The sequence below is a fragment of the Syngnathus leptorhynchus genome, chromosome 1, assembly GCF_054491065.1.
Source record: "Syngnathus leptorhynchus isolate UIUO chromosome 1, UIUO_Slep, whole genome shotgun sequence".
NCBI lineage: Eukaryota > Metazoa > Chordata > Actinopteri > Syngnathiformes > Syngnathidae > Syngnathus > Syngnathus leptorhynchus.
The window spans coordinates 12,030,303-12,045,249 of record NC_141195.1 but is presented as its reverse complement, the minus strand read 5'-3'; the positions used below and the strand labels follow the sequence as shown (position 1 = coordinate 12,045,249).

The 14,947-nt window shown below is 38.8% G+C and overlaps 1 protein-coding gene across 1 annotated transcript; it reads right to left on the bottom strand.

The window, feature by feature from the left end:
• Positions 1-971: 971 nt before the first annotated feature.
• ajap1 (adherens junctions associated protein 1) lies at positions 972-12,652 on the bottom strand. Its single transcript, XM_085919812.1, has 5 exons — positions 11,875-12,652; positions 4,776-4,863; positions 4,392-4,634; positions 2,576-2,708; positions 972-1,036 (listed from the first exon to the last, which is right to left on the bottom strand). Exons 1-4 carry the CDS (start codon positions 12,650-12,652, stop codon positions 2,636-2,638), a joined length of 1,182 nt encoding a protein of 393 aa, XP_085775938.1. The 3' UTR covers positions 972-1,036; positions 2,576-2,635.
• Positions 12,653-14,947: the final 2,295 nt, after the last annotated feature.

Here is a 14,947-nt window from a genome sequence, read left to right as displayed (position 1 = left end):
AACTATTATCTCATAAATGGAATAAACTTGGTAAGATGTCACAACAAGGGTTTTATCTTGTATTTGTTTTCCCATTCATAGGAATAGTCACAGACATATTAACACTTATTCGCTTGTGAGGCTTGTTGATTGGCCACTGAATTAGGAACAAATATAATACTGATCTCAAAACTGCTTTTGAGGGTAATAATAAATTAGACCTGAGGCAGACAAATGTCCTGTCCAGCTGTAAGCAGTTTGTTATATAGGTGTCTCTACTGAATCTATTTATACATGGGAAGATGTGAGATATGTCGCAGCAAGCAAATGTACTTAAAAAAAAAGAAAGATTTTCCCATTTAAAATTAAATGTCCCTGTCATTTAAATCAGGGAAGATAATCTCAAACAGAAGTGTTTCATAAGAATGGAAAATCCAAGGGGCTTTGAATCGTTGTTTTCAGGGGTGCGGCAGACTTTTCTGTATAAAAAATAGCAGTTCTATTTTTAAAATGGGTCTTTATATTATAATTTGTCTTCCATATTTCCAGTTTATTAGTTTTAAATAAATATCTTCATGATCCATTTTCAAAATATTTCGTAAAACTACATATCCAAAGCATATAGCAATTTGACATTTCTTGAAAAAAAAACCAAGAAAAAAAAAACAAACAAACAAAAAAAAACAATGTTGATACTCTCTTTGTTTAGTCCATCAGTTGTCATTACAACTTATTTCTATCCAGGTTGTGGCACATAGTGGCATTATTGGCACATTGTTCAGAAATTGAGTTCATCTTCCACCCACAGAAGCCCCTTTGGGTACCTTGGTCAAATGTCATACAATGATTAGATGTATCATTTATGTTCACAGTCTCATCCACATATCCTGTGAATGTACCAAATATGGTATATAGTCTACGTCTTGATGGTGAAATGTGGGCCGGGTATGAACTGTGACTGCTCTGGATGTCATCTCTAGAAAAATAAATATCTTCACCAGTGTCCAAAGAGAGATCACACTACATTACAAAAGAGGCCGCTCCGTCCATTTGGATCCTGCAGAGATGCAAAGAACAAAGTAATAAAACTTGATGAGGAACCCGGTTTAAAGAACAAAACAAACCAATCACTGCAACAACTTATTAAAACTCTTGTTTTTGTTATATAAAATCGGTTAGTTGGAGTTAGTTTCTATCTCTTGCCCCGGCACCCCCAAAGCATATAGTACATTATCATGCATTAGCTATTGCCTTTCCATTATATTTAAGGTAATCTCTCTGACGTTGCAGAGATTATAAGGAATGAGTGACTTTTAGGAATGTAGCAACGGGAACTGAGACTAATGTATGTCTAGAAGATGCTTTACTCTTACTACATGACCTGCAGGAAATGTATTCATTTTCAAATATGAGTCAAAGGCAAACCTAATACCTTCCCCCGGGAGGACCTGCCGGAACAGAGCACGTGTTTAACTTTCCCTATTTGAATTTCAAATGCTGCCCATTCAGGCGACTATTAGCATGGTGTATAATGTATAAAAATGTCAAGTCTTGTGACATCGTCTCTTCAGTGCTAGAAATAATCAAAGAACCATTTCGTATGGTTTGTCTGTTTTACAGATTTACTTGTGCAGTCATGCTCCCATTCATTGTACGTGCTTCATGCAGTTGGTCCTTGTGTAGTAATGATGCAATTCTTGTTTTCACTTTGGCGTCTTACATCTCCTGTTGTCATGTTTTTAGTTTACTTGATTTGGACTTTGGTTTGTTTTTCAGGTCCCTTATGTCAGTGTTATGTTTTCCTTGTGTTCTTTTTCTTTCTTTTGTCTCATTGGATCATTGTTTCCAACTGTTTTTGTTAGCCATTGCCCCTTCCAGTCAGCTCCCTCAGCCACTTGTGTCTCGTCTAGGTGTTCCTAGTTGCCTCCGTTCGTCTGTATTTAGCTCCCTTCTTTTCTGGTCACTCTTTGTTGGGTCCTATGTGATGTGCGTTGTGCTGTTCATGTCACGCTCGGTTATTGTATGATCCCCTAGTCATGTGTTTATTTTGATACTTTTTTGCCTGCTAATTTGAGCTCCACAAACAACAGTGCCTTGTTTGTCTTTTGTTTCATTTAAATTAAGCCATTTTTTATTGAACCCCATTCCCACTTCCTTGCTTCCCTATACTTGGGTCCTCATTCCCCAATGCCTGACAGTTGTGGCTCCCTCTAGTTACTTTAGTTTGTTCACCATTGATTCTTTCATTTGCAAGTTGGCGTTTAGGTTGTTGTTTTCAGTTAGCATACTTTGTGGTTATATTACTCTGCTGCCTTTGTGCAATAAAGTTCTGTTTAATTTCTCAGACTTTATTTGGCTGCTTCAGGGTTGAAGATTTGGCGTATACTATGGTTGTCATGCTTCTCTATCGACGACAAATAGCACCCCTGCTCGAGTGGTGCCAACTGTTTTATACTAATGGCATCAAGACATGTTTAATCAACAATCAAGTCTATGTCGTGGACAACATTCTTAATGGCTAATAATGTCAACCTCAATGTTATTGACAGGATGAGAGAAAAGGAAGTGGCACATAAACATACAGTACAGTACATACCAAAGCATGAATTCGGGAAGCCTCTTACTTCAAAGGGATGTGAACAAGGCCTTCAGCTTGTCAACAAGAGATCTCAAACCATTTCTCTGACACAAAGGCGACAGGAATCAGTTGTCTTTCGGAGGGTGAAGGCCTGCAAGTGAAGTATAAATGTTAGAACCTCATCCAATGATACAATGAAAAGTTTATATTATAATGAAGTTCACTGTCTAGAGGCAACTATATTGATCGGCAGTGGTCATAATAATAGAATTAGTGTCATGGGCCACAACAACCCTACAAAAATAATGTGCACCAGCAGAACACTTTGTAGGTAGTCTGTTCAAATATTAAAGACACTTTGGACTGTTTGCACCAGATGAATTACTCTTCCCTCACTGCCAGCATAATAAATCTGTTGCGGGCTTTAGATACAATAAGTAAGTGTGACCATCTTTGCTTGCCCAGCAGCTCAGATGACAGAAACTGTTATCCACTCTGACAGTGAATGCTGTTAAAATGAAGAAGCTTCTCATTATGCGACGCGTACAATGTTCAAGGTATACAACTCCAAAAGGAGATTTGTATATGTTACCCCTGCCTGCCATGTTCGTCCACAAAGCAAAATGCTCTCTTTATTGGAGTGAAATGCATCAATGCTTTACCAATATTTGTGTTTAGGGATCTCCCCGTGGTGAACATGTAAACATGGATTTAAGTGTTAAGTTGCAGTGGTGACTATTTTATTAAAACTGACTTGGACGTATTGCCTTGTCAAATATTACATTGTGAGCCTTCTGGGAGAAGAAGTTGATGTTTCAAAAATAATATACTTGTCTGCAATTTCTATCAGGCAGAAAAATCCCCATAGAGCCTTCATAGCCCATTTCACCACATCTATTGGCCGACTCATTATACACAACAACAGCAGCAGCAATAGCCCCTGGTGGATTACAGTCATACAGTCGTGTGCGACTTTACGTACAAGGCATGCTGCACATCCAGCATTCTAGGGTCCTGGATTTGTGGCTCAGCAAATTTGCTTTTGCTTTAAATCAGTTAATTAGGATTCAAAAGTGCACCATGTAACTATTGCAGACCAGTCGTGGCGCCTGAGGAAAGGATTTATTCATTATGACAAGAAACGGGCATTTTAGCCTTAAGTAACTGGTTCAATGGTTTTCATTTGAGTGTGTTTCCATTAGTTGACAGGAAAACAATAGTATAATCTTCAGTTTGCAAACACAATTGCAGTTGGTATGCTTCGTAAAGTCTGACAGTTAAATAATAATCAATATAGCCAGAGTAATCAATATAGCCAGAGGAACCTTTCATGTCAAACATAATCTGTCCCGCGTTACGGTCGACCGATTTAAAAACTGTTTTTGCCATGGAAACGAAAATAATACATTCTTGGTTAAAATTGTTTTGGTCACACAAAAATGTTGTCGCTATCTGTGTTTCTGGTTCAAAAGAAAAAAAAAAACATTGTGACACAAATAAAATAAGGTTAACTCATGACAAAGAGTAATGGATGGTGAGTCATGTCACAGACTTGAGCTCCATTTCAAAATGTATCAAACAAACAGCTGTCTAGTATATTTTTAATAGTAAATATTAGAAAGAATGAAACACTTTACAGTATCATTATCACAAGTGTACAAACATACAGCAATTTTCCTGGTGGTTTAGAGGCTAAAACCTGCGATTTTGAGACCATAATGTTTGATGTAATTCCAATTTATACAACATCAAGCATTCTATTGTAATAAATAGTACACACATTCTGTATGAAGCACATTAAGTGAAATGTGTGCTAGGTCCTTGTCAAGTGTACCTGTTTCCATTGTAAGCAGACTTGTAGACGGGCGTCTGCTGGATCATCTCATCAGTGTAGATGGGCACCGCCGTTCGAACACACTCACGAGAGCAGTGCAGGCTGTCATTGTAGGCAGTGAAAATATCCACCTTGCTGGGAACCCTGGCTGGGGTGAAATCTGTCAAGTTTTGGCAGCTTTCTTCCTGCTGGTGGATCTTGCGCTGATGGCTATTGTGGCGGCCATTTCCTGACTGTGCACAGCTACAAAAACACGTACCAAAGACAAGAAACCAAAATAAAATCATACCTTATGCTTGAGAATTCTACAGACATATCTGAAGAAAATTGTAAAGTTCTCTTGACATTGTTTTGTCAAACTAAAAAGGAAGGAGACTTTCCTACCAGTTTTTAAGGACGAGTGTTGTGATCAAGGCTGCGATAACCATAATGAGAGACACAGTGATAGTGATTATCTGGTGAACTGCCAAACCTAAAATACAGTCAAGAAACAAGAAGACACAAATAAAATTAATAGTTGAAAAAAAATCCCCCCAACCCAAATCAGATTTTTAAAAAAATGCTCAGTGTTCTTAGTAGGGCTGGGCAATACGGCCTTATTGATAGTGACTTCTCCTAAAACCAAGCACAGGTTTTGAAAGATTTTGAAATGTAAATAATAATAATAATAATAATGCTTATGATGATAATAATAGTGATAAATAAAATGTTGTATTGTTTAACATCAGAAAATTAAAAACAATATTTTTTTTATTAAAATTACTTCGCTATTCTTTTCAGAAATTAATCACACAGTTCTACTTATCGGCTTGCTAAATTTGACATGGGCTTTCTACGTATAACAAACCTTTAGTTCAAAGTCTGTGCAAGATACTTTTTCCTCTTTCTTTTCCCCACACTAATGTCGACGATTACCCAAACCCACAACAAAAACCGTGACATTATGTTTTTTTACATGAGATCATTGTTTCATATTTATACACATTATTAACATGCCATTCGTGTGAGTTGACTGTGCATGAAAGTTGACTGGACACAATGAATATTGCAGCGGGTGACATCCTTCACGAGAAGTAAGATAAGAGTCGTCATGATGAAAAGGCCTCAGTGGGCCTTATACATCTCACCTCTCCATCAACCAGCTGTCTAGTGGGACTGATCCAAGCTAATTTGTCTTTGGAAAGCTCAAAAGGAAGTGGAGCTCAGTTATTTTGGGAAAGCCGCCTGCCGCCCGGCTGGACGGCCTCCTCTCGGATTATAAACTTCTCTGGTCCAAATCAACCTTGGATAAATTCTATCTATACTTGGCAGGGGAAAGCCTTAACTTCCCGTTGCAATCAGGAGCCCTTTACCACAGAAAAGACAGATTAACTTCTGACAAGTCATTTGCATTTCCTTCGTAGGCTCTCTGGCCATGACTGACGACATGGTTGTGTCCATTTATAGAATAACATCTGTCAAAATGCTCTAAATATGGGAAAACTTCTTTGAAAACAGCTAGAAGTGACTTAGTTAAAAAATAATGATGCTTAAATAAAATATGTTACAATAAAAGTGTTAAGTGAAACTGAGGGAAAAAAAAGTAGTAAAAAACAATTACAGAGCTACACAAAGAAACGGAGGAGGAAACAGAAGGACCATTTGCATTGAATATGTATTAAATCATTGTGCTGGCAGTCAGGCTGAAAAATCACTTTTGGCAGGCACCTTGCTTTAAAGATACTCAGTTTGGTGAAATTGCTGCCAAGTAAAAGAGGTAGAGAAGATGATAAAGAGTATAGTAGATAAAGATGAAGGGTATAGAAGAGACTTCTAGGAAGCAAGCAATGCAGTCTCTACTAAAGCCTTCCTGATGCTTTGATGTACACGACAAAGGATAGTGGTGAAATGGATTATGCCCCCTTGCTACTTAATAAAAGATCTGGATCTTTATATAAAAATTCCGAGATCTGTTAATAACTGTGCATGTAAAGGTAATCTCAAAATACACTAGTGCAGGTTGTATGACTAGAAACTATCTATTTAAGAGAAACTTAACAGTTGATAAAATAATAAAAAACTACCAACCAAGCAAAAGAAGGAAAATTACAACAAGGGTTGGGCGGAGACTCAATACAGTAAACCTTATATTTCACTACTTTCATTTTTTTTTTTCTTATTGAGGGACTTAGTAACAATCTTATTCAATGGAAAAAGAAATCAGCTAATCATGCTTTCTGTAATGCCCTAAGATTCCCCCCAAATGGTCAACTCCCTCCACATTAGCGGCAAAGTAGTGAGCGTTTGCCATAGTTGCCAGGGTTGACGGGGAACAGCAGTGTAATTAAATATTCCGGTGTTGGTCTGACAGGCAGTTGAGGCTCCTCGTGGACTTGCGGTAAACTTCTCAAGATGATGCAGAAATATGCCCACAGTAATGGAAGTTAACAGATGATCAGCGAGTCACATCTAACTTGTAATATTTGGAGGCCAAACTGAAGAAAAGAGAAGAGCCTTTTTGATATACTCTATATATTTAAAAAAAAAAACCTCTCTCTTTGTGTCTGGGTTTTGTCCTTAACCCCTTAACGTGAGCATGTGTTTATTTTTTTAATTTTTAGTCACGTATTGTCATTTTTAGCCACAGTGCCGTGGCAATGACAAATCTGCTCGACCAACAACAGTTTATGCTTGTATGCTTGGAATATTATGTGACTAGTTACTAGAACTAATACAAATCAGGTAGAAGGGCAATTTAAGCAATCGGTTACCGTACATGAAAATCTGTTGTGAAAACAGCTATGAATTCAAACTATCCCAGAGTGAGGATGCAGAGGCTATTTATCTGCTAAAATAAATGACATAACAGTTGATTAATGGGATGTATAGATACAAGATAGGGAGTGTGAAATTTCTAGGTGTCAAACAGCTTTCATTTTGTGTGTCTGCCTGCCCATCAGTGTATAATTGCACTGCAGGCAATTGGCATAAGAGACATTTGGAGCTAATGGAGACAACACCCACGCAGTTTTTGCTCATAACGCCTTTGAATCGTGTGGGGGACACCCTTATCTGTTAAACGACGAAAGAGCTTAAAGAAATACGGCTACCTCACTACCTGCTGTGCTTCATAAAGACATATTTGATACACCCTAACCCTTTGTAACTCATCCAAGCTCACCTCTGCCACAACCAGAAACCTTGACAGGACAGGTGAGGAGAAGACTTCCGTCAAAGGCGGACTGCTGATAGTCAGGAATTGGCAATTAACGTTAGTGTCAAAGTGTCAATCTATACTGATTTCCACTGAGCCACCAGGCAATCTAAAACACTTATTGAAGGACAGAGTGCTGAGAGAGGCAGAGTGGAGTGTGGGGCAGAGAGAGATGAGGGAAAGGTTGAAGGAGAGATCAGAAACAATTGCTCTACAATGCATCGCTCTCATTGTCAAAGGCATCCCTGAATAATTTAGTTAGTCTGGATGGAAACTTCTCAAAAGGAGGCCAAAAAGAGGAAGCTGGGGCATATTGCTACGATAGTGGCATCTTTTATAAGAGATTTGTGCATGTATTACATTTATTGAATATTTCACAACCTGCAAATGTGTGTTAGGAATAAGAGGGTATTTAACAAACAATTATTTAAAAATGTATTGCAATGGTGGAATTCTCTCTGGGTGTTGAGAACTCTAGCAGTGTTGTATCAGGCAGTATAATGCAGCCAAAAGAAATGATCAGACGTATAGTAGCATGTCATCCATCTCAAATATTTCAAATGACTATCTTCCTTCTAATGGTGGGATCAAAAATGGCCAGGATCCGCTCCTCTTTTGCTTCAGGTAAATATGTGAAGCTCTGAAGAAGTTGCTGAGCAAAGGACAGACATATACATACAGCATCTGCACATTCTAGTCTCTTCATGTCCTGGCTGGATGTAAATCGTGGAAAAGGGGGTGTGCCTCGCCTGTCAGCAGACATCAGCATTTAAGTCTAGATTAAATACCCAGGAGGAGGAGATTGACTTTTATCCACTTTCAATCGTCACTAGTGATCGCGGGCAAATGAATTGGACTGCCAGGTTTACTGATAGTAAAAGTGGTTTCTGTATTTCCATTTCTTTTCTCTGTATGCCATTGTTCAAGGGGCTTCTTTAGTGGTCATACCACAGGTTTAAATGCTACATTTCAATGCTCAGTGAATGTGCTTCTTTAAACTTTAACTCCTGAGACACTTAACATTCATTTTACATGTCCTCGCATTGCGCTCCTGCGAATGCAAAATGCATTTATTGACTCTTTCCATTGACCTCACTTACTTACTCAACCCTCCAGTTACTCAGTCACCTCTACACTTTAGGTTGGGGGAGAGCACAATATATCACAAATGTCCCAGTTTGTACAAACCCTTAATGCTTTTATTTGCATTTATATTAGGATTTAACTGGAATTTGTTGAGGGCAAAATTGTCGAAAGCGCTTCTCCTGAGTGTGTTTTCAATCATCTCTTATAGCCTATACAATGGAGACAAAAACGCTGTGTGTGGTGTTGAGTGAGTTGATGGTTTGTTGAGTTGACATTATTGATCTTAGTATTTGCAAAATACTAAGACTATTGAATCCTTTGGTTAAGCAATGGGTTACCTTCCATGTTCTGTTTTGGCTGAGCAAGATAGTATGAGTGGTAATGGTCTGCAAAATGGGCCAGAGGGAATGTCATGTTGTCATTGGAGCTATGCTCCCACTATTGTGTCAAGAAAGAGCATGAGGCTGTGAATTACATTATCAATTCTCTGAACCGCTTATCCTCATGAGGGTCGTGGGCCTCCAGGAGCCTATCCAATGCAAGGGGGAAAAAAAAGTCGATTTGTAGTGATTACTATATCAACAGGAAGGAGAAGACAAAACGTCCATACCAAGTTCAATTAGGATTGCCTGTGCGTATGCTGAAGAGCAAGAACATTTGATGTAATGTAAGACGTTTCATTTTGGTAGACAAAAAATGTTGACAGTGTTTTAAGCAGGCGGCTCGGTGGGGCAGTGGGTAGCACGTTCGCCTCACAGTTAGGAGGGTGCGGGTTCGATTCCACCTCCGGCCCTCCCTGTGTGGAGTTTGCATGTTCTCCCCGTGTCCGCGTGGGTTTTCTCCGGGCACTCCGGTTTCCTCCCACATCCCCAAAACATGCTTAATAGGCCGATTGAGCAGTCCAAATTGTCCCTAGGTGTGAGTGCGAGTGCGAATGGTTGTTCGTCTCTGTGTGCCCTGCGATTGGTTGGCAACCAGTTCAGGGTGTCCCCCGCCTACTGCCCGATGACGGCTGGGATAGGCTCCAGCACGCCCGCGAACCCCGTGGGGATTAAGCGGTTCAGAAAATGGATGGATGGATGTTTTAAGCATGCTCAGAAGATTGCGTTTCAAAGTTTATTGTATTAATACTTGATACACAGAAATGTCAACTGAAGTCTACTCCTCACCAACTACTTCAATGTCAGTGGGGTGTTTTTCAGAATTCATTAGAGGACTGTGCACTAAACACCCGCACACCAAATATATTGCCGACAAATACAAATGCACATGAGATAATAACGGACATATTATATGCATGCTTATTCACTCAAACAAAGCACGTTAATGGCTTTCATTTGTGCTGACTCCTGACGTTATTCATGAGTCAGTTTGACTCATGCAGATTATTTAGTGCAAGGGTGAGTGCACATACTGTAATCTCACAGTTACTGAGAGCCTGTCTAATTATGATAAGTACGTTTTTCCTAATCTGCAGTGACAGAAGCCTTATGTAAAGTTATAATAAGTATTTAAAAAAAGTTATACAGTACACATTTACTTTGAATGTATTCAATTAAACGAACCATCTGAATCTGGGGGAAAATGTCTTAAATGTCAACAATGTTACATTCAGCAGGGATTGCTGTTGATGCTAAATGTGTTTAAAATTAGAGCAACTTTTTTTTTGTTGCAGATGCTGATAACATTGTGGTTTGAACGAGGTGCATGATTCACATAAACAGCATGATTAGATTAATACGATAGACTGTGGTGTGTAGCCCATAGGAGAGAAAAAAAATGGTTGAGGAAAAAAAGTCATGTGTGTGCGCGTGTGCATGCGTGTGTGTGTGTGTGTGTGTGTGTGTGTGCGCTCATGCAGCTCTCCTGTGGAACTTTGTCTCCATCCACATTGTATTTAATCAGCAATCCTGTGCGGTTAATGGCTGTGTGGTAATTATATCTTACCTCAGGGCCACTATGAGCAGACATGTCTTAATGCGTTGGGAAGTCAAAGTACGGTTTTCTGCAACAGTAAGGCACCTGGGCCTTGACATGCAAAGTGATTCTATTCATGTCTTCTAATGAGTCTGTCCATTGATGTAGTGACACGCACCCAATTGGAAAAATCTGACTTTTCTATTCTCTCATTATCTTTCATTTAGCAGTTGTTCAGTTTGTTATTATTAAATCAGACTTTTAAATCCCCTGCTAACCTCCCAATCATGACAAAATGGAGAGATCAAAACAATGCTGACAAGACAATTGTCTTCCGGCATACAGCTGCATACATGTTCAAATGTTGTTCAACATGACGTATAATTACTCCATGCTGAGTCGTCCTTTGGACTTGAGGGAACTGTTTAATATTCCCTACAGGAGAATTTTTGTATGACCCAAGCACAGCGGAACTGTCTACAAGTTGAGCAAAACAGAAGATTTTTGGCCCACTTTGAGATTTTAAGTACTGGAACACACACACACACACACACACACACACACACACACACACACACACACTAAAAAGCCAATCAGGATGGTGTAGAAGAGCACCGTTAGAAAAGGTTTTAGTCTATATATCAACACAAAAATACCTGGCCAAGGCATTTTACCACAAATCTTTTCATTTCCATTGCCACACACCAAAAAGTCAATCTGTTATTAATGATGAATCAATAATATAATACTTTTTTTGATCCAAAAGCAAAGAAACTATAAATAATCTATAAACAAACAAAAAAACAGACTTTACTAACTTTGGAGGTAGGGGTGAGTGGCACATAGAGTGAACTTTTAAAAAGCGCTAATAAATATCACATTTTATATAATTAGTGATGAACATTGAGAAAACATATTTTTTTCTTGCAAAGTGAAGTCATGGTTGATAATGTGATAGATATACTGTGAATGAAACCGTAGTACTGTATGTGCATCTGTGGCAGGGTGGAGTCTATATCTACAATTTTATTTCGCTATGCACCAAAATATAATGGGCTTGCGCTGCACATTATTGATCCACAAAGTTAATGCAGATCATTTGTGTAATTTTTGTTCAAGCCAAACACAGTAACTCAATAACACAAAAACAACCAGGAGGGACGAAAACAACCTCTCATCTTGTTTGGTGGAGAGAAAAAATGTGAAAGCAAACTAAACAAAACTGTAATCTTTGTTCTCCGCACAGTGATAGATGAACTGGTAACCAAATCAATGTCGATATCTTACCTGATGTATCCCCATATGGCTTTGGTGGCTTGGCAGTCTCCCCAAAGCTATTTGTGGCCTTGGTGGTGCTTAGCCTCTTGGGGTCCGGTGTAGTCACCATAATAAATGTCCTTTGGGAGAGCCTTGTACTAGTGCTAGTGGTTGCGACCACTGTGGTAATTGAGGCCCGAGTGGGAAGGTTAACTTTGGGCTCTTGTTTACCATCCTCATCTACACTATCTGTCCCTGTGGGTCCCCAGTCAATAAACCCGGCCACTGTAGTAGTCCGGCCCGCCTGAGACTTGTCAAAGCTCTCCCATTTGAGCTGTCTTCTGGCTCTAAGTAGCAACCTTGCTTCGTCTCCTCTGTTCCTTCTGGAAAAAGCTGCTGAAGATTCCGCTATTATGTGATCACCCATCTCCTTTTCAGAGTACACCACCTGGCATTCCTTACACGGTGTCGGTCGTTTGTGCAGGGGCTTTCGAGGCTTTTGCACCGTAACTTTTGGCCCTATCCCTAATTTATTGTCTTGTGGCGAAGGGATAGGGCTCAAAAGCCTCCGTGCCAGAGGACTCACTGTTCTCCAGTGGATCTTGTTCGGCGTGTTCCAAACGGGCTGCAGACAAGGTCTTGAGCGAGGCACCGCCTTAGGCATGAGTTTGAGCCCCAAATCTTGACTGAGAGGGCTGCAGTCGGAGAAGTCCAAGGTCATGTGGGTCATTGCCAGCAGAATCCACACCCGGTGCCCCACACAGCTGCCTGGTCTCAAAGCAGATGGACTGCAGATAAAAGAAGACATTCAAAGAGAAAAGTCGTTTTAGATTCAGCCTGTGCACTACTTATACAAACCATACAAATTTGATAACTAAGGGGGCTGGCTATGATTTCAATTAATATCTGTATTTACTCTCCATTTAAACTCTTGGCCAAGTTTTACTCCACAATTTCTACTCAATTAAGCGGCAATAATAATTAGTTCCACTGATACCCACTTGAATTAAAAGTGTAAAGGTCAGCCAAAAGTGAATGTACAACATGAAAAGATGATGGCTTTCTCCTTTAACGTTCAGAATTTGGAACTTGAATTTACAGATGCCTATGAGCCCTGGAATAATTAAAGCAACACATATCCGATAAATAATTTTCATTTCATGCCTTAGTTACTGCAGACACAACAGCATATTTTTCCTCAGAGGCTAATTCAAATACTGCAAGTGCATTGTGATGATCGGTAGCACTCCTTGAATTGTAGCAGACCGAGAGCAGCATGTATATCAAAGAACTCTTGACCATAAGGGATGTTTGCATGAAACGCCTCTGTAAGACTCACTGATATTAGGAGATCATGAAACCTGCTTCCGGATATAAAGCGTGGAGAGGAAAGCACAAGTATGCTGGCTGTGAAATAATTTAGGGTGGCATTTTAATTGAGCCATAAAAGTTAACTGATGTAGTCATGACACAGCAGTGACAAGGTCGACGTACAATATTATTGACGGGTGAAGTTATTATTTCAAGAACTTTGGCCATGACTACTGAGATCTTGGTAATCATCACACTGGAGGCGATTCCAGGCTAGATTATTGCAATGCCTGGATTTATTTTTATGGCTATGTTTGCTAAGCACCTTCCTTGCCTTTGCAATGTTGCTCGTGGCTGTGGCTACAACAAAGAGGCATAGAGAATTTCTTCTGCTAAATTCAAATGCACTGGGTTCTCTGTTCATAGAAAATAAAGTATGATGCAGTGTTTTATATTTAATTAACCAATGAATGGGATGAAAACAAACATTTTTAAAATGCCCATTCCTTTATTCATTAATTCAAATTGGCAGTGTAAAAAAAATGGTGCATTAATGGACATATACTCAACCAGATTGGGAAACAACAGCACCCCATATTTTAACATACCCATCAAGACATAAATAGGGGGACGCCACACTGAAAGAACTGAAGAAGACTTTTGGATTAGAGATGGATGCACTGTTTTCAACAAACAAGACCAGGCCATCTGCCTAAATAAAACATTTGGCAAATGTCCATACCTTTGGAATTTGACACCTCAAAAAAAAAAAAAAGAATTCAACAGCCATCATGGAATGAAAATGTAAGAACAAGTCTAAAATTTTTACATCCTACTCTGTGAAAAATGTGCAAGTATACAGCACAGATGGCAGATAAAAACTGTAATAGCAATGTGATCATACCGGGTTGCTTTCTGATGGAAATGGGTTCTTTTTTAAGACCACATGTTCCATCATGGCATCATTATCAACTTAAGTGAAAAGTTAAGCTTAAACAATATGTCTGGAAATCCCTTTAGTGCAGATTGTGGTGTTCCCTGATTCGGAGCCCTGGGTGGGTCACAAAGAATTGTGGCAGTCTATGCTTTTTTTAATGGAGAAAAAGACAGATGGATTTTTATTTGAAAGCCACATTTGGAGCTGAACATTGAACGATTAGAAACTCTGGTGTAGTGGGGAGGATTCCTGTTCATGCTAATAGCAAGAATGGGAAGATTAAAAAAGCTTGACCTTAGCACAGAAAGTTGATTTGATGTTGTGCTAAAATACTTTGATGTAACCATTCCAAATTTCAATAGCCATATGCCTACTACTTTCATCCAATACTATAGCAATGGCTCAATTGCAAACATTTCTGGCAAACATTTCTTTTACAATGTGAGCTTCAATTTTGTAATGGAAACACAAATATTGTGTGTGTGTGTGTATATATATATATATATATATATATATATATATATAACATATATATATATATATATATATATATATATATATATATATATATATATATATATATATATATATATATATATATATATATTATGATATGGGTTTTTTTCCATTTTGCCAAATGAAGCAAGAATGGTCTTCATAGTTAGCTTTACAACAAAATGCCGAACAAAATGAAGACTGAAGGATGAGTATGAATGTTTTTACTTTAATTATTCAGCTTTTAGGATACAGATTGTCCTTGTACCCTTTTTTTTAATGTGTGAGCATTAATCTGTTCTCTTGAGATTTAAAATGCTTCAGAATGGAAGTTGAGAGCTTTGGAAATATGGGAACTGA